The 19043-nt window shown below is 36.4% G+C and overlaps 2 protein-coding genes across 3 annotated transcripts in view; one reads left to right on the forward strand and one right to left on the reverse strand.

Moving 5' to 3' along the window:
* Nucleotides 1-71: 71 nt before the first annotated feature.
* rab7a (RAB7a, member RAS oncogene family) lies at nt 72-12168 on the reverse strand. Its single transcript, XM_079598091.1, has 6 exons — nt 11799-12168; nt 5384-5446; nt 3712-3838; nt 2673-2891; nt 1195-1323; nt 72-384 (listed from the first exon to the last, which is right to left on the reverse strand). The coding sequence occupies exons 2-6, from the start codon at nt 5434-5436 to the stop codon at nt 289-291; spliced, it is 624 nt and encodes a 207-aa protein (XP_079454217.1). The 5' UTR covers nt 5437-5446; nt 11799-12168; the 3' UTR covers nt 72-288.
* Nucleotides 12169-12963: 795 nt separating this feature from the next.
* Nucleotides 12964-19043, forward strand: part of slc25a26 (solute carrier family 25 member 26) — a 58109-nt gene continuing 52029 nt past the window's right edge. Inside the window, exons 1-3 of one of the 2 annotated variants that reach the window (XM_079598093.1) lie at nt 12964-13151; nt 14053-14209; nt 18503-18612. In XM_079598093.1, the coding sequence (XP_079454219.1) occupies nt 13119-13151; nt 14053-14209; nt 18503-18612 (300 nt within the window). In that variant the 5' untranslated portion in view covers nt 12964-13118. The remainder of the gene's footprint in view (nt 13152-14052; nt 14210-18502; nt 18613-19043) is intronic. The other variant, XR_013795946.1, reaches the window with a different exon arrangement.

Here is a 19043-nt window from a genome sequence, read left to right on the forward strand (position 1 = left end):
GTTGGGATTCATGTACGGAAATGGGTGTCAGATTGAGCATATGTGGGTGTGTGTGTGTTGTGTTGTGTCTAAGGCTGTGAATGCGAACTGTGTAGGATGCTGAATGAGAGGAAGTCTGCTCGTCTACAAAGGCCAGTGATTATATTGAGTAAAGGGAGGGAAAGAGAGGGAGGGAGGGGTGAAAAAGAACGCGAGAGAGAGAGAGAGAGAGAGAGAGAGAGAGAGGGAGGTGAGGCAGAGATGAGGCCAGAGAGGCTGAGCGTGAAACGTATCGCCCCCTGGAGGTTCTCAGCAGCTACAAGTCTCTGCTGATGGCTTGGCTCTATCGTTCCGGTCTAGTTTAATTGGCTCCGGAAACTCGTTGTATAACTCCACTTCGGTTTCCTAAAAAACAAAAAGGGGGTACAGTTAAGCACAAAGTATACCTCGTTTTGACATGAACGCTTAAGTCCCGTTCACACAAAGGATGATAATTATATTTGCGTCCAGACCAACAGAAGTTAAGTTTCTGTTTATTAGCAGTCATCTGCCCCTTTAAAGTCCGCGTGAACAGGAAGTTGCGATCGACTTTACGTCGCAGAGTTGTGACGTATTTTTTGAGTGAATCAAATTTTTTCTTTGTGAATTAACCTGCACGGATGAGTTGTTCACCACAAGCCTAGTAGTGTGCACTTACAATGTAAATAGGGTTTAATTTTAATTTCATGCAGACTTAAAATGCTCAAGCTCTCTAAAGCCTGATTGGCAGATCAGCTGGTGTTGTTATCGTTATAGTTGTGGACTCCACTATTCTCATACAACTAAAATTATTATTAAAACTTTATAGTTATCGATAAATCGATTATAGATCCGATAAATGTATTAAAACGAGTTGCTACTATCTGTTATTGATTATCCATCTATCGTTGCTGTATCTCAGACAGTTTGTTGTTGTTCAATCTCATCGGTTTCTTTTTCGGCAGTGAAACTACAGGCCTGGGTATTGTTGCCCAGTGTAAGCTGAACGTAAATTGTATGTGCAGTCAGAAAAATCAGACTGTGCGCATACTATGTTGATGATGAGATTTGCATCACATGCACTGCAAGCATATCCTAGCGTACATGTAAAACCCTAAGCATACTTTGCATACAATACAAGGCTTCATCTCTTGGTTTCCACACCTAACGCAAGACATATTTCAACAACACACGTACCTGTTTGAGTGCATTGCGTGCGATGGTCTGGAAAGCCTGCTCTACGTTGATGGCCTCCTTTGCACTGGTCTCAAAGTACGGGATGTTGTTCTTACTCTGACACCAAGCTTGTGCCCGCTTGGTTGTTACCTGAGGGTGAATGTGAAATAAAGCAGGGAAAATCAAAATGCGGACTTCACAGAGGTACTGAGACTGTGAATAAGGTTGTAGGTCACTGATTATATTAAAAATGAGAAAGCGAGTAGTTTGCCCGTGCGAAAATCTCCACCATGATACTAGGCAATACTGCTAAGGTCCTTTAATGTACACTACAATTCAAAAGTGTGGGATCAGAAAGGATGCATTCATTTGCTCAAAAGAGACAGTAAAGACATTTACAGTTCTGCTCATAAGTTTGAATACACACTGTAGAATATGCAAGATGTTATTGTTTTTTACAATATAAGAAGGATAATAAAAATTACATGTTATTTTTTACTTATTGCTCTCCTGAAGTGTCAAACTGCCCATTGTTCTTCAAAAAGAAATCCTATGATTTTGAGATCCATGTTTTCACACCCGGGATAATTTAGGGAATAGAGCACAGCTATTACAAAAGGTGAAACAATGCACTTGTGCAAACAACGCATAAAAAGGAAACACAATGTATTAAGAGCTGGGGGTGTAAACGTTTTGAATCGGATGATCAGTATAAAGCAGTATCAGCATGAAAGATATAATGATGCTGCATAAATAGCTAAATCTAGGCAGGTGGAGGGTTTAAGAGCAAACACTGAACCTAACTATTTGGACATTGAGAAAGCAATCTCATTGGCTGCAGGCTCAGTAGAGGCCAATCAGCTTGTGTCATGCAGTAATTATGTGATTGTTTGCAGATTGCAAGTAAAGGATCTATCAGCCTGAACCCTCTACAGTTCCATCACTGAACTATATATTTATTTGAGGTATCATTCACTGGAAGTTCAGCGACTTTAAACTTCTCCAAGACACTTTACATGTATATGGAGAGGGTGCAGCTGGTCCTAAATTAGCACCCTTGGCCTCTTAGAATGTGACATGATCTTGATATACAGTATACTCCGTACCCATTTCTATATGTACACTAGTCAATTACATGATAATTCATTTGTACAGATCTATTAATTTATTCTAAAATGCACAAAAAAATGCAATTCATACACACAATGATATGAATGGACAATTTATGAACAACATGTTTTTAATTTAAGTAATTTTCAAAAATATCAGGGTGATACAACTGTCCTGATATCATAATGAAGACAAAAAGGCTCAATAGAAAAAAAAAAAACTTCAAAAAGAAAACATTAAGTAGTTGTCATGATAATTATGTACATTACTGTAGGAAACAAAAAAATTAAAAGCTAAGAATAAGAATGTTTCTAAAAAGTCAATGTCATAGAGAGGACCCCCATGCTAATAAACCCTCATGAAAGGAATCACTGCACCATAGCACCCACCTGCCTATTCTCCAGATCGATTTTGTTTCCCAGCACCACGAAGGGGAAGTTCTCTGGGTCGCGTGGGCTGGCCTGGATCAGAAACTCGTCCCTCCAGCTGTCCAGTGTCTTGAAGGTGTTGGGGGCAGTGACGTCAAACACCAGCACACAGCAGTCAGCACCGCGGTAGAAAGCCACCCCCAGAGACTGGAACCGCTCTTGACCTGCTGTATCCCATATCTGAATGAAAGAAACCATACAGAATATTCACACAAACGTTCATTCAAATATGCATTTTCTCTCAAGCTCTTATTCTGTCTCACAACAGCTATGTTTCATCCAAAGTTGTGAACTTAACACCGTTTCCATCCCATGTTTTCAAGAGAACAAATGGTGTAATAAAAGTTTCTGCAATCGGGGAAGCCACTGTTTCGGAACGCAATCATGCGAGACATTTCTGGCAGGTCATTATACAAAATCATTCTGATGATAGACTTTGACTCAGGCATTTCAGAATGACCATGCCAACATTTAACATGCTGTGCAATGAAACTTGTCCTCTGCTTAATCCAGATATCCAATCACATCCTCTGTTGAGCCAAATCACACGAGGGATTTATTGGTTAAATGCGTTTCAATCGTAGTGTATGCGCATATCTACGTATTGGATAAAAACCTCAATTGAGCGCATTTTTTTATTGAATTTTGGCGCATCTTGGCAATGTTAAATGCAATATCCTGAAATTTGCATAAAAATAGGTGGATGGAAACATGGCTAGTAACATTTGTTATTATTTTTTTAAATATTTAAAGAAAGTCAAACAGGTATAAAATGACATGAGGGCGAATAAACGACAGAAATCCCATTTTTAGCAGAACTATTTTCTTTAAAGCCTGCTCTCAGTTTATAAGATAATAAAATGAAGATCAAACAAAAATGTAAAACTAGTTGAAGTAATGAGATGACGCTCATTGGAATGTGGAAAAGAAAAATGCTTTTCATTTTTGTTTCTAAGCATCATGTGCTTTACTTTCAGTAAAAATAATAAATCATCTCTACCTGCATTGTGACAAGTCGGTCATCAACCATCACTTCTTTTGTCAGGAAATCTGCTCCTATAGTAGCTTTGTACTGATTACTGAACTTCTTATTCACATACTGGTTCATCAGAGATGTCTTCCCAACCCTGTTGGGAAAAAGAACATTCAAACCAACACCTGGCAGGGAGAAAGGAGAACTAACACTATTTGTGATTGTGCAGAACTATGAGTCATACAAAAAGAAACATTACATGAACATTATTAATCTAGGCTATAACAAAATGTACATTCTCTTTATGAAACAAACTATTTTCTTGAGAATTTATATCCCACCCACAAGCTTTTCCATCTGGAAAGCTCATAAGAGACTACGAGAAAGTAAAAGATTGAATATTTGGAGGTTTTGTGTTTGGGTGGTTGACATGACACAACATTTATATGCCCAGTGTGTCATGAACATGTTTATATAGAAGTAGGTCAAACAGTGCAATGGTAGGGTGTAACTGAATGTTTTTATAAGAGTGTATTATAGTATTCTTTGCACTTTTCTATCCACGGTTTTGAGCTGAACATCTAAACGCTCTCTTGTGGAATGACTCTGTGGGAGGGACACGGTTCATTTTTCACTTAATGACAATTGGTCACACTCTTGCCTTCAAGCTTATATGTGCAGTTTGGGTAAACGTACAATTAAGACTGGAGTAATGATGCCGAAAATTCAGCTTTGGCATCACAGGAATAAAGTATATTTTTAATATATGAAAATAGAGAACACCTAATTTAAAGAAGAAATAACATTTCACATTCTTTGTATTATTTACTGGATTTTTTTAAATTAAATAAATTTAGCCTTGTTGAGCACAAAACAAAAACATTTAAAAAAGAAATGACCAAAACCAAATTTTTCATTTTTTTGTCATATAAACATCCTATTATTGAATGAGTCATATGTTTGTTCGGATTCAGAGAGCGGTTTCAAACGGAGTATGTTTGACTGAGTCATTAAAATAACTGGCTCATATGTTCTGTTGAATCATGATTTATGTTTGTTATCCAACAATATCAGCAAGTTGCAACAGAACAAAGGTTTGTCTATTAACGGTTACAGGAGAGGGGGTTGCGGTACCTTTTTAAGCACACAACTTCACAACTACTCGGGCAATACACGTACAAAATAAGTTATTTCTACACCGACTGCATTGAGTTCAGATCTATTGGAATCTTTAAAGTTGCCATGAAATGGAAGATTGCAATAATTTTTGCTTCCCTATTGTGATCGGAGTGAAACAGCGTCTCGAACAAAGTTTGCCATTACAGTGATGTCATGTGAGTGACAGGTTTTCCCGCCCTTGCGCCAGTAAACGCATCATGATGTCGTTGAAAGACGGAGGGGGAAGTTATTTTGATGAAAGATAACGAAAGCACATGAATGTAAAAAAAATGATAATGATGTGCAAAGGTAAATCTTTCATAATAAATAATGCAATATTCCATTAAAAAAAGGTCGAAATCATAAAAAAATGATAGTAGTATAGGTTAAAGTTACCATGAAATCAAAATATGATTTCATGGCAACTTTAATCTATACTACTATCATTTTTGAACAGAACGCACTGTAATTTCATCCTTTAAAACTGAATGAAATTGGCAGTAGCGCTGACTTTGTTTCCGTGTTGGATGTGGAAACTCACCCGGAGTCTCCAAGGATGATCACCTTCAGAAGAACTTTCTTCCTTGATGTCATAGTGTCACAGCTGAGGGAGAAGGAAGCACAAAGCAAAGATTTCAACATCACGGCTCATAAAATAAAAAAGGAAGTGAAAGCAAAAACTGTTTGTACTCAGATAGGCCTATGTCAAGGATGTGGAGTCAAGCAGGAGAGTTGTAGTATGTAGCAAGCTACGACTACTACACTACATGCTAAAACCACAATCACCCATTTGATTGAACTTGCACACTCTACGGGGCTATAAAAGCCTTTTTTGTTTCAATGACAAAACCCATGATTCTGCTTGCACTCTCAAATTGGTCATGTGCACTCGAACTACCAAAGTCACGAGAAACGCAATTTCAGAGACGACATGTACTGTTGACCGTCAACTATTTAACACACAGACTTCCCTTTTTAAGAGGGGGGCTTGAACATGTCGTTCACTACACGCTTTCCAATCTTTCAAATAATAAGGGTCTATCGGCTGAGGTACTGCTGTTTATCCAGGGCATGAAAGAGAACACAGGGCATGGATCACTGCTAAACACTTCAGGAAGTAAATCAAAAGGACAGCTTTACCTGGAACAGAACGCCCTGCAACAACAACTAGATGACAGGGAGTCCTATGTCACATGGTAATAAGTATGCCAAAACACAACATTTGAATGGCAGAGCATGGGGCGATCATAAGTTAAGGATACTATAAGATCACACCTGTATTATTTAATAAGTCATTAATTATTTCTGTCATGGGTGATAACCAATAAATTAGGCTGCTGTCACTTTAAGAGTTGCACGGCTAAAATTTACTGTTACACATGAGTTTTATTTCTCTTCTGTTTACATTCACTTAAGACATAACAGACTACGTTTACTAAGATACTCACCAATACGGCCATTTTGAGATCATTTTGTGTGAACATCCACACAAGACGACGTGAAAGTTAATTCATTTCAGTTTTCACACGCTGTCTGAGACTTGGCTTTCTGGCCGCGTACGTAATGGTAACATCAGAAATATAAAATTAAAATGTCAAGTATGGCAGACTGTCACTGCTAAAAGACTAATATTATACATGTAGGGTTGGGTGTATTGGCATGCCTTGCAATAGTATGACATCATAATTTAAATCATGGCATAGTTAAATAAAGTTGGATGTTTCTTTTCAGCAATTATCTAAAAAAATGTGAATAATCTTATCGACTTCAAAGACATAAAGGCTGAGCATATCAAGACCACCTCTTATTCAAGCATTGTGATTTCTTTTCACCTGAACTTTGATGGTCACCAATGTAACAACGATATGTACTACTATAGTATGATCATACTAAACTACTAAATCAAGACTTTCTTGATCTAAATCAGGCGACAGAATCCGGGTGCCAATATTTAGATGGAAATATATCTCAGAAAAATCAGCTTATAAGTAAACAATAATATAGCCTATTATGTCCATTGTCCAGACAATATACACCCGCCTATCCTGCCGCTGTACTGGAGGGATACAGCACAGTTTAAACACAAGCTGTGAAAATAAGCATGAAACACTTTGTAAAACCTCTAACATGGTATGATAGGTTCAAGTGGCTTTAATTTAGGCCATTTGAAACTTAGAGTCCCATTAGTACCTTTTAACTGCTCATTTTCATATTACATAAAAGCAGCATACGCCAACAACTGGGCTAAAATCAGGCAGATAAAATCAAATGTGGGGTGGATTATGTAATTAAGACCTTCATTTAGTAGTGAAAAAAGGCATCCGACTGTAGGGTTGGTCACAAAGGTCTAATAGGATAGATGTTGAAAGACATATTTTCACCTTATCTTGGTGAATCAAGGCTTCCCATGTCATATACATTGATATTTAATCCATGGTAGAGATCTCATGGGAAAATGGAACTGTTACGAGGCGGCGATTTAGTATGAATTTGTAGAATGTAAATTGTACAAAAACATATGATTATTAGAAAAAAGCATGAAGGTCCATCCTAAACAAACACGTCACTCACTGGGGAGTAAGCAGATCGCGCAAAAACATTTGAATGAATGAATTCGTACAAATTAGGGGTGTAACGATACCCTCATATCACGATTCGATACATATCACAAAACTCACGATGCAATATTATTGCGATACTCCAAGACATATGGTAAAAGGTAAAAAAAAAAAAAAAAAATGCTACATTTGGTATTACATTGGGGGTGTAAATGAATAGCCTAGGCATAGATGTGGTGCTGGTAACCCAATGCACAGGACAATAGTGCCACCAGAATAAAAATAGTCAAGATTCTTAAACTGAAAATACAGAATTATTTTAGACGAATATGCACTCTGTCACTGACTAGGTATATTTAAAATAACGTGGGCCACTTTTTACTAGTAACATAAGACATTTGACATCAGGAAACACAAATATCCTCCCATTGCATTATTATAAATTATATTCAACATTAGAATATAGTTTAATATAGTACTGACTGACAAATTTTCCCCCCACACAGTAATGTTTATACACACAATACAGATTGTCACTATCCACGATGCATATTCTTGCATTTTTGTATTGGGATATATAATATGGCACAATATTGTATCCCAATTATATTATATGTACTGATTGGGATATATAGGCTAATATGGCATAATATGGAGTGATATTGTTACACTCCTAGTACGAATTAGCCACCAATTCGACAAAACATAAAATAGTCATGAATTGCCATAAGATTGTGTTGGAATGATATGATTCATACTTCATAGTATTTATATGGTCCTTCAAAGAATGTCATGTATTATCATGATATGTATAAAATACAGCAGATTTTGTCAGCTTTAATAAATGTGAGGTGTAATTTTTCCACTTCAAATTCAAACTAATGGAAAAATAAATAAATATTTCCTACATATCCCACTCAAACCTTGCAAAATGCTTCTTTTCACACCAAAATGTGTAGCATGAATATCAATTATTAGGCTATGCCCCCAAAAAGCTCCTGATCCTACATGAAAGCTTAGCTTATGTTCATTGACAATATCTTCAGGATCCTAATCAGCAAAGAATCATGAAATGAACAAAACAAATGCTTGATTATCTTTTAATTTTGGCTTGTTTTAAATTAGTTACTAAAAAATACCAAAGCCAGCAGAGCTTTGAACAATGAATGTGGTAGTGCTGAACTACAAGAAGTAGAAAACACTAAAAGGTTTATGAGAAAAAAACTCACCACGCTTCAGTCAAATCCACAAGTGAACTGAAGAGCTCCTCCACACAAGCATCATAACTTAAAGTCACAATCCTGGAACACTTACGGTCTCTTAAAATGCACTGTAGTACATCACATTGTTTCAACACAAGCATGAGGGAGAGAAGAAAATCACCAATAAACTAAAGTAGTACACGAAAGATAGGAAAACCCCTGAAAATAACTAGGATATTTGTAAAATTGGCGATGTATTTCCTATGATTATTCGATGTTCACGTTTCAAAAAGCTTATCTCAATTTCAGACGCTAGCAGATCAGCCTGGATTGGAGCAAAGTTGAAATGGGAAGTAATCGCACATCTGACATATCCTCCCTTACAGCACACATACAAGCTTCTTTATTGTTTCCCTCTATCAAAATAATTGCATTTAATATTTTGGCGTATATATGTTTGTGTACCGGTATATGTATATATATATATATATATATATATATATGTGTGGGGGTGTTTTTCTGGTGAAAGAAATACATAAAAGAAGAAAGCAGCAATTTTAAATAAATATATATTTATTTTGATTGGACTGTCAAAACACTGCACATTTTCGGTTGTGATGAATTAACTAGATTTCGATTTTATATATATATTTGGGTCATTCCGTCAACTCAACCAGAGGTTGTCCCCAGCTACATTTTGTAATTTTTATATATACACATCTCAAAATATATATTTTTTAGCTGGGGAATGACCCAATATATATATAAAATTGAAATATAGTTAATTCATCACAATCCAAAATGTCCAGTCCATTTCATGGGCAAAAAAGGTTCATTGCCTGTTAATAGTGTAGCGATGTATGAAGCACAACTCAACTTTCTGTTGGTCAACCCATTGGGAAATCTGTATGGAAAAATCTCTTTGGTCAATTTTTGGCCAAAACATTTTGTCCTTGAAAATTTGGTAAATGTATTTCTACTACTTTCCCCTGTAGTAGAAATACATTCCTGGACACACTACTGTACATTCTATAACCAAACTGACACCTGCATATTTTCACGTCATGGCGGGATTGTCCTTTGACCCTCATGTTCCAATGACGCATTTACGACAACTGTCAAAAATAATTCACATTTACCGTTTTTCAGCAAGTTTTTGAGGATGAAATACAATTATTGCAATAAGAATCTGAGTGATCGGGAATTTCGTGTGAGGGCAAACGATTTTCCCAAGCAGGTATTGCGAATTTCGTGCGTTGACCAAGAGAAAGCTGCTTGGTCTGAAAGTGACTTCTGTGTGAGCTGTGCTTCATGTCACTACACTGTATAGACAATGGACCTTTTCTGACCATTATATTTCACAGAAAATTTGCTAATGCAACCCTCTACACAGCAAGTAAATAACTCGCATATGCAAACAAATTTCACGCTAGGCGACAACATTTTTTTTAAATTAGCCAATGGCTAGTAAATTGTATTATTTCAGTCTCCTGTTATTCAGTTAAAGGCAAAAAAACAAGTTTAGCGTAGATTTCATTTAATTCTCTGCTGAGCTTTACACACTGTTGCTCGGCTGAGAGTGCCCTCTGTTGCACACTCAAAGAGTGAGAAAGAGGCATACACAAATGCAGAATTGTTGCTTGTAGTTTGATAATTTGCTCATATTTTATTACAGACTGCATACTTGTCTTTAATAATGATTAAAATTTACATTTTATTTATATATATATTTTTTTTATATGCATTGGTCTTGCATTCCATTTAAAAAGTCTGGCGAGTAAAATAAAAAATGTACTAGCCAGTGGTGACTCAAGCTTTAGTGTGTCCATAGAGGATTGCAATGTGACCGCATCTTAAAAGTGCCACCAGACATATTTTTTCTGCTATTTTTTTTACAACTTAATCTTATCGGATAGAAAAGATTCCACTTGTTCCACATTTTTAAATTGCAGACACACTGCATCAACCGAGAACTAATTTGGACAGATGAAATGCAGTGCTTTCTGCATAACATTTAGTAAGGAATTGCACATATTCAGCGTGATCTGGTTGTATACTGCACATTTTTCCAAATATAATAAGTTAACTTAAGTAAGTTAAAGTAACTTAAAACTTCACATTTCAAGTTAACTAAACTTACACTTTTAAAAGGTAGCACGAACACTTACTTTTTTAAGTTGAACCAACACATTTTTTGACAGTGTGGTTTTAAATACACATTTATTTCTGAAAAAAATAAGCATACTGTGCACACCACAGTATGTAGTGCAGATATAGCATGAGTAGTATGCAATTCCAAATAGCCGCTGTATAGTAGGCAGCTCGCTCGATTTTGAGACAGCTCATGACTGCAAACAGTTGTACGACTCCATATTTAATCTGGAACCCATGACACTCGGTAAAGTCGGATCACATGGTGGAGCACTTTCCTTTAGCGTGCATAAGAATACCAGAATGCCATCCATTTAAACAGCACATCGCAACAAATAATCAAGTGCATACTCATCATACTGACATACTAGTGTCTTATAAGTTTACGATACTTCTGAACAATAAAAGACACTCGGGTTATAGTGTAATGGAGGCTTTAGCCTTATAGTAAATTATTCTTCATTTAAAATGGCTTGTTTCGCAATACTCCACACCTGTTTCTGTGTGCTGTAAACATACAAGCAGAAAGTGAATGTGTTTATTAATGCACTGCTGGTTGAGCAATCAGCTGGTTTCAGTTGAAAGCAAGACAGCGTTGTAAAAAACACAATTCTGATCTATTGCTATCTTATTAGTGACATTATATAAAAGTCTTATCGTGTATATTGATTCAATACAACGATTTGAGATAAAAATGAGTCGTTATAACATAAATAAAAAAGTAAAACGACACAATCCAGCGCGACTGTCAGGCCTGTCAGGGTAACTAGAAACACCTGATCGATCATTCAAGGGCCTGGATAGAGATCAACATCACAGCGTGCAAATGGCTGATTTGAACTAGAAATTAAGCGCATACACAGAAAATACATGTACAAAGGGTGATTGCATCTTCTCAGTGTCCTTTAACAGCATAACAAATGAGCTCGTTTGCTAACGTCAGTTAGTTTACATGTCAATTACACCATCTCTCTTGACAAATCCACGATCAGACTCTGGATTTAACATGTAAGTTACAAGCATACATCTTGATTTTATAACTCACCTGGTTTATAAAACAGGAGTTCTAGCGAATATCAGTCTGTATCTGCGCTGTGGTGTAGCCTGTGAGCTAAATCGCTACCGTGTCCTTACACAAGCCTGATGTTTATGAGAAAAACAAACAATAACTCCAGCCTCTGTCGCCAGCGGAAGACTGGATCGCTTAGGCTAGTGTGTGAGTGAACCAATCCTGGATCGGAGATACCGATACGGGTGCTGTAACCGCTATTGGCCCCCCTGTTACCTGACGGGTCTTTTTCTTTTTCTGTTTCGGGATCTGCTTTAACTTCCTCCAAAACAACCCTGTGAAAGCCAGCGATGTCATCACGCAGGTGGCGTCATCGCGCTTGCCCTACAAGACACGCCCTAAAAGCATGACAAGCGGTTGGAGCGTCGCACTTTTTTAATGAATGTTTATCAGGGTGTTTATCTTTTTAAAGACACGTTTTGTATTTTTATTGACTATAAAAATATTGAATACAAAATATGGAAGCCCATTTTCACCACACAATTAAATGATAAATTCTTAATTAAAATATAAAATAATAATATGACATAAAATAATAATTGTGACTTTTTGTGTCATAATTATGAATTTTATTTACCATAACATGTGTTCTTATGTGGAGGAAATGGGTATCAATAATAATGTAAAAGTTAACGTACAAAAATAAATTATATGATAAATCATTTCATTACGACATCATAAATCATTGTTTGTCCAACAAATACATTTAATACCAATTATATATAATGTTAATGTACATTAACATTGGACTTTAACTCGTTTTGCGTGTCTATTCATTGTACACAGATAAGCTCAAATGTTTTTATATTTTTTAAAACATACACTAAATTGAATTGAAAATGAAAAAATTAAACGCTCTGAGTAGATTATTATATAATAGGACAAATAAAAAAAATTCACGGTTCACTTCACTTGATCCCGGTTATAATGCATTGTTGTAATTTTATTGTTTTATCATAGTATTAGCAGCCTATATAAATCAATATTTTTCTTCGTGTAATTGTGGCCTTAAATTAAAATACATTAAAATAATAATAATAATGTTGTATTTAATGTTATTTATAATACATTGAACAAATATATATTCTACGTCAATAGAACGTAGATTATATATAATTGAAATGATTTTTCTGCTGAAAATGAAGAGCGATGTTGCTGTCGTCACGTGACGTCATTTAAAACACCCGCCTTAAACATGGCAGCGCCCTTGATGAACGTGTAGTAGTTGTTGCAGAGTGTTGAAGATGAACCACTTCACAAAGTCATCTGCTAAAAACTGAGGTCCTCGCGTGCAGTATGAACAGACAAGAGTTCACAGCCTGCCTTGTGGTAATGCACATTTCATGTCTATCACACGTGCTAAAAGCAGAAGCATAATTCCTCATGACATTAACTCTGCTTGTGAAATAAATTCAGTGTGCAGTGTTAGTAATATGGTATTTACGCGGATGTGTCAATGTAGCCTACACTTTTAAGAGGCTTTTTTCTTTGATTCATCTCAGGCTAGTCCTTTTGAAAGTTTTTATCATGGTTATGATGACAGTGACTATGATAATGAAAGTAATGGAGATAATGTAAGTCATTATAAAGTTGATTGTCTGTTTTTTTGTAAGTAAATAAATCAGTAAACAAACCTTGCCCAGATGTAGTATTTGTGTTTTATTAGTTCAAACTGTTTTTATTTTTCTTAACATTTTTAGTGATTTAATAGAAAAAAGTATTTAGGGAAATAAGCCACTCTCTATTCCCTTTGTTCCTACAGCCTAATCATGAATTAGTTGGACTATAGCACTTCATAATAATAATAATAATAATACAGTTAACCATTTTTTTTAAGAGTAATAATAAATAAATAAATAATAGTGTTTGCATTTTTTAGCATTGAAATGGAAAAGGGTACATTTGTTTTTGTTTACAGATCCGTATGCACAGTATTGCTTATTGTTAGTCAGAAATTTCCTAAAAGCACAGTGGATAAAAATGTGGTTAATAAAGATGAATAATGAATTAGATGAAAAGTGTTCTGAAATCTCTGACTTATGTTTTAGTAACTATATTTAGCGCAAACTTGACACTTCTTCTCCTTGAAGCTTTGAGTCATTTGCCTTTTACTGCATATAAATTTGCATTATTATGTGGTACTACAGTGACTAATTGCATTGCACCAGAATTTGTTTAAAGTACCCTATTATACTTTAATACAACTTCATCCATGCTCTCTGTCCCTTAGGCAGGCGGCTGCGCGGGAATGTGTGTAGATCTCACTCTCTTCCCTCTGGACACCATAAAGACGAGGTTGCAGAGCCAGCAGGGCTTCTACAAGGTGGGAGGTTTCCGTGGGATCTATGCCGGCGTCCCGTCTGCTGCTGTAGGCTCCTTTCCCAATGGTAAGTTTATATATATTATAATAATGAACATGAAAAATGGCTGCATGTTTAAAAGCACGCTTTAGAAGAGTTATATAAATGCATATTGCAAAAACTGGACTTCTGATTGTGATAAATAGCATATTTAAACCCCAAAAGACTAAGCTCTTTAGCTCTCAGGATACACCTACAAATTACATGTCAGAGAGTGGGTGCAGTTTAAAGTCGCCATGATATCAAAATGGACAATTCTTATTTTATTGCAGTATTTCAGTATTTATAATGAATAATTATCTGTATACAATACATCATTATTATTATTTTTATTATTATTTAGTCGTTGATCAAGGCCACATATTATTTTCTTGGTAGATTAGATGGTAAGCAAACTTGGGCTGGACCGGTGTGTTGATGTAACCGATTACGTTGATTACACAATGTATATGTTCATCCCTAATCCTCTGTCATGTTTCACACAAAACAAAACTCTAGAGCAGATATTAATGGCTAGTATGGCAGCGCTGCTTAATGTGTTTGTTCATACAGCGTTTAGTTTTTTACGAGCGTGACAACCCCATTCTAACCGAACTGACACCTGCACATTTTCGGGCTTCACAACCGCATTGTCGTCTGGTGCGAGCCAACAGAAGGTCTACTGTGGCACAAGTTTCACACAATTTTAATAATGGCTTAGGGAGGAATGTGTCACAACACACAGTACATCGCACCCTGCTGTGTATGGGGCTGTGTAGCCACAGACCAGTCATAGTGCCAATGATGACCCCTGTCCACCGTCGAAAGTGCCTATAATGGGCACACGAGCGTCGGAGCTGGACTTTGGAGCAGTGGAAGAAGGTTGTCTTGTCCGATGAGTCCCGTTACCTTTTACATCATGTGGACGGCCATGTACAGTACAGTACGTATGTGCCATTTACCTGGGGAAGTGATGGCACCAGGATGCACTGTGGGACGACGACAAGCCGGTTGAGGGAGTGCAATGTTCTGCTGCGAAACCCTGGGTCCGGCCATTCATGTGGACGTACATTTGACACATGCAACCTAAACATTGTTGCAGACCAGGTACACCCCTTAATGACAATGGTGTTCCCTCTCAATGGGCTCTTTCAGCAGGAGAATGTGCCCTGCCAAACCACATGCATTGTTCAGGAATGGCTTGAGGAACATGATGAAAAGGTCAAGGTGTTTCCCTGGCCTCCAACTTCCCCAAATCTCAATCCAATTGAGAATCTGTGGGATGTGCTAGACCAGCAGGTCGATCTACGGCGCCTCCACCTCGCAACCTACAGGACTTGAAGGATCTAAAGCATAATAGCTTTACAGTTACAGCATGAAATAATATTTAAACCAATAACGTTTTATTATAGGTAACATTTAAACATAACATTTTTAGGCCTATCTCACAATTCAGACTTTTTTTCTTGCAATTGCGAGTTGATATCATAATTCTGAGGGGGGAAACGTCAGAATTGGGGGATATAAAGTCAAAATGAACTTTAAAAAAAATGGTTTTATTACTTGGCTTTCATAGAGTCCTACTGCAAAAAACTGTAATTTTCTAGGATCACAAAACACGTCATCGATATTTGCAAACACCCAAATGGTCTACAAGACTGCGCCATAAACTGGACCAAATCAACAATCTTACCATTGAATATAAAGCCACATGACACTAGCATACAGGACACGCCATTCATGATAAATAATATTACATACTTGGGAATAAATATATTCCAAAACTCCTGTACAACCAATTAAGAAATGGTTTACATAAAAAAAAGTGTTTAAATAAATAAATAAAGCTCAAGGTGGTCTAACAGCACCACATTTTCAGCACTATTACTTAGCTTCTCATCTACAATATATTTGCAAATGGACCAAATGTGACCATTTCCAAAACACATGGCTAGAGTTGGAACAGGCAGAATGTAAAGAAATAACCATATCTGATCTTCCATCCAAAAAAACAAACTGACTTTTTTTTTTTAACAATATGATGGTTCTAAACGACTCACTGCCAGGTGGCAAATTAATATATCAACAAACCATGAACTCAATATGACATAATCCTGATTTCACCATCAACCACTTAACAATACTAAATGGTAAGAGAAAGGTATTGCTCATTTACATAATTTGTTTCCTGATAACAGTTTCATTACATTTACATAATTAAGACAGAAATTTGACTTAGGAAAATAACTCTTTCTATTCCCTACAAATTAGAAATGACATTAAATCCACAATTGCCAATGAAAATATTGCACATCCACCAACACTTATAAAGCACATCAACATAATTAGTAATTCAGGAAAGATACTTGCTAAACTACACACTCTAATATTGCCTAATACTAATACAGCTGCACCAGTTAAACAATAAAAAACATCTCAATATCAATACAAATGAGGAATTCTGGAAAACAATCTGCAGTACAAGTACAAACACAAATATCCAGTTAATACGGTATAAAATTGTATAAAGAACACACTGCAGAAGATGTAATGGGATCAGTAACTCCTGACAGATGTTCTGCAATCTCAATACACCAACCTCTTACTTTCATGCACTCTGGTTATGCCCACAGTTCTGAACAGATGTCACTAATAAACTAGCAGACGTTTCAGAAATCATTACTATTCCTTTTGGGTGATGCATGTTAAATGAACTTTCCTCTTGAACACCCAACACCTCTCTGCTCATGTCTTTAGGTATCTCCAAGAAAACAATACTCAATTGGAAAAATAAATACCAAATATCAATTGCACAATGGCTACATCTCTTAAGAGACCATAGCATTAAAGAGAAACAGATCAACAATTTAAAATCAGTTTTACAAATTTGATACAATTTTCAGTCCACTCTTTATCCATAAATATTGATAAAAAGTATCTGGTGAGTTGATGCCATGTATTATGGTACACCAATACATATTACTTCTATAATATATAAATAATGCCTGAGTATCATACTAGTCTGCAGTCCAGGCGTCCCGAGATAACAACAAAAAAGGCAGATGGGAAATAATTAGCGTAGCTGCTGTTCATAATATGAATGCATTTGATCTGATTTAACTGTAGTATAAAAGGTACGATGCATTATGTGAATGCTTGGCTAAAGAGATGCATCTTTAGTCTAGTTTTAAACTGGGAGAGCGAGTCTGAGCCTCGGACAATATCAGGAAGGCTATTCCAGAGTTTAGGAGCTAGATGTGAAAACGCCCTCCCTCCTTTAGTGGACTTAGTTATTCTAGGTACGACCAGAAGCCTCGAATTTAGCGATCTTAAAGAGCGCGATGGATTGTAGGGCGATAGAAGATCCCTTAAATACACAGGAGCTAAACCATTTAGGGCTTTATAAGTCAGTAACAATACTTTGTAATTGATATGGAACTTAATAGGTAACCAGTGTAGAGATGATAAAATTGGTGTTATATGATCATATTTTCTTGACCTAGTAAGAACTCTAGCAGCTGCATTTTGGACTAACTGTAGCTTGTTTACGGAGGATGCAGGACAACCAGCTAATAGAGCATTACAGTAATCTAGTCTCGAGGTCATGAATGCATGAACTAACTTTTCTGCATCAGAAACTGATAGCATGTTACGTAGCTTAGCAATGTTTCTAAGGTGGAAAAAGGCTGTTCTTGTGACATTTGAAATATGATTTTCAAAAGACAAGTTGCGGTCTAGTATAACACCCAGATCTTTTACTGTAGAGGATAAAGTAACAGGACGTCCATCTAGATTAAGGTTGTATTGTAAGAGGTTTTGTGGGCAGTTTTTTGGACCAATCAGTAATACCTCCGTTTTATCTGAATTTAATAGAAGAAAATTACACGTCATCCAATATTTTATATCTTTAACACACTCTGTCATTTTAGATAATTTAGTGTTATCATCTGGTCGTGATGAAATATATAATTGAGTGTCATCAGCATAACAGTGGAAACTTATTCCATGTTTTCTTATAATATTACCAAGTGGCAGCATATAAATTGAGAATAGCAGATTGATGTCTTATATATATTATATTGTTCGTATACTATATATATATATATATATATATATATATATATATATATATATATATTATACACACACACACACACACACACACACACACACACACACACGTATGCATGCATGCAGAGGACATACAGGGTATTAGGCAGGTGGTCATAATGTTTTGGCTCATCATTGTACATCACAATATTGAAGTAAAGACTATCGCAACTTGTTTCAAGCCAACTTTAAATTGTTTCCCTCAAACCAAGTGTTTCTTCTTGGTTTCAGCTGCTGCGTTCTTTGTCACCTATGAAAGCACCAAGTCGTTCTTCGCTGGCTACACTTCTACAAGCTTGACCCCCTTCACTCACATGCTGGCTGCTTCACTAGGAGAAATCGTAGGTTTCCTGTTATTCTTCTTTCTTTCCTGTTGTTTTGTCCTTGTGTTTGTCATCATTTACCCATTGCAGTCCAAATGAGCAGTATGTCCATTTCAGAGACAAATATGCAGAAGGCTTAGAATGTGTTTTTTGTTGGGTGTTTTTTGCTCTGGGTTTGAGCCGGGCCATAGGCGACCCTTTATTTTCCCAGCAGCTGGCCAAATGGTCTATTGACATAACTCTTTTCATAGAGACGAGTCTTGCAGTTTTGTCAAGGGAGATTTAGGTGTTGGAGCCGTGAGGAGCACCTTCATTTCCTCAGCTAGTGAAATTCTGTAAGCTCAGAGCTATGCAGTCCAGAACGACCCAACACACACGCATTTCATCTTTCCTTAGAGCATACTCCACCTTAAAAAATGTAATGCAATCTAATACATACACTACCATTC

This window comes from Phoxinus phoxinus, assembly GCF_949152265.1.
Source record: "Phoxinus phoxinus genome assembly, chromosome: 22".
Classification (NCBI taxonomy): domain Eukaryota; kingdom Metazoa; phylum Chordata; class Actinopteri; order Cypriniformes; family Leuciscidae; genus Phoxinus; species Phoxinus phoxinus.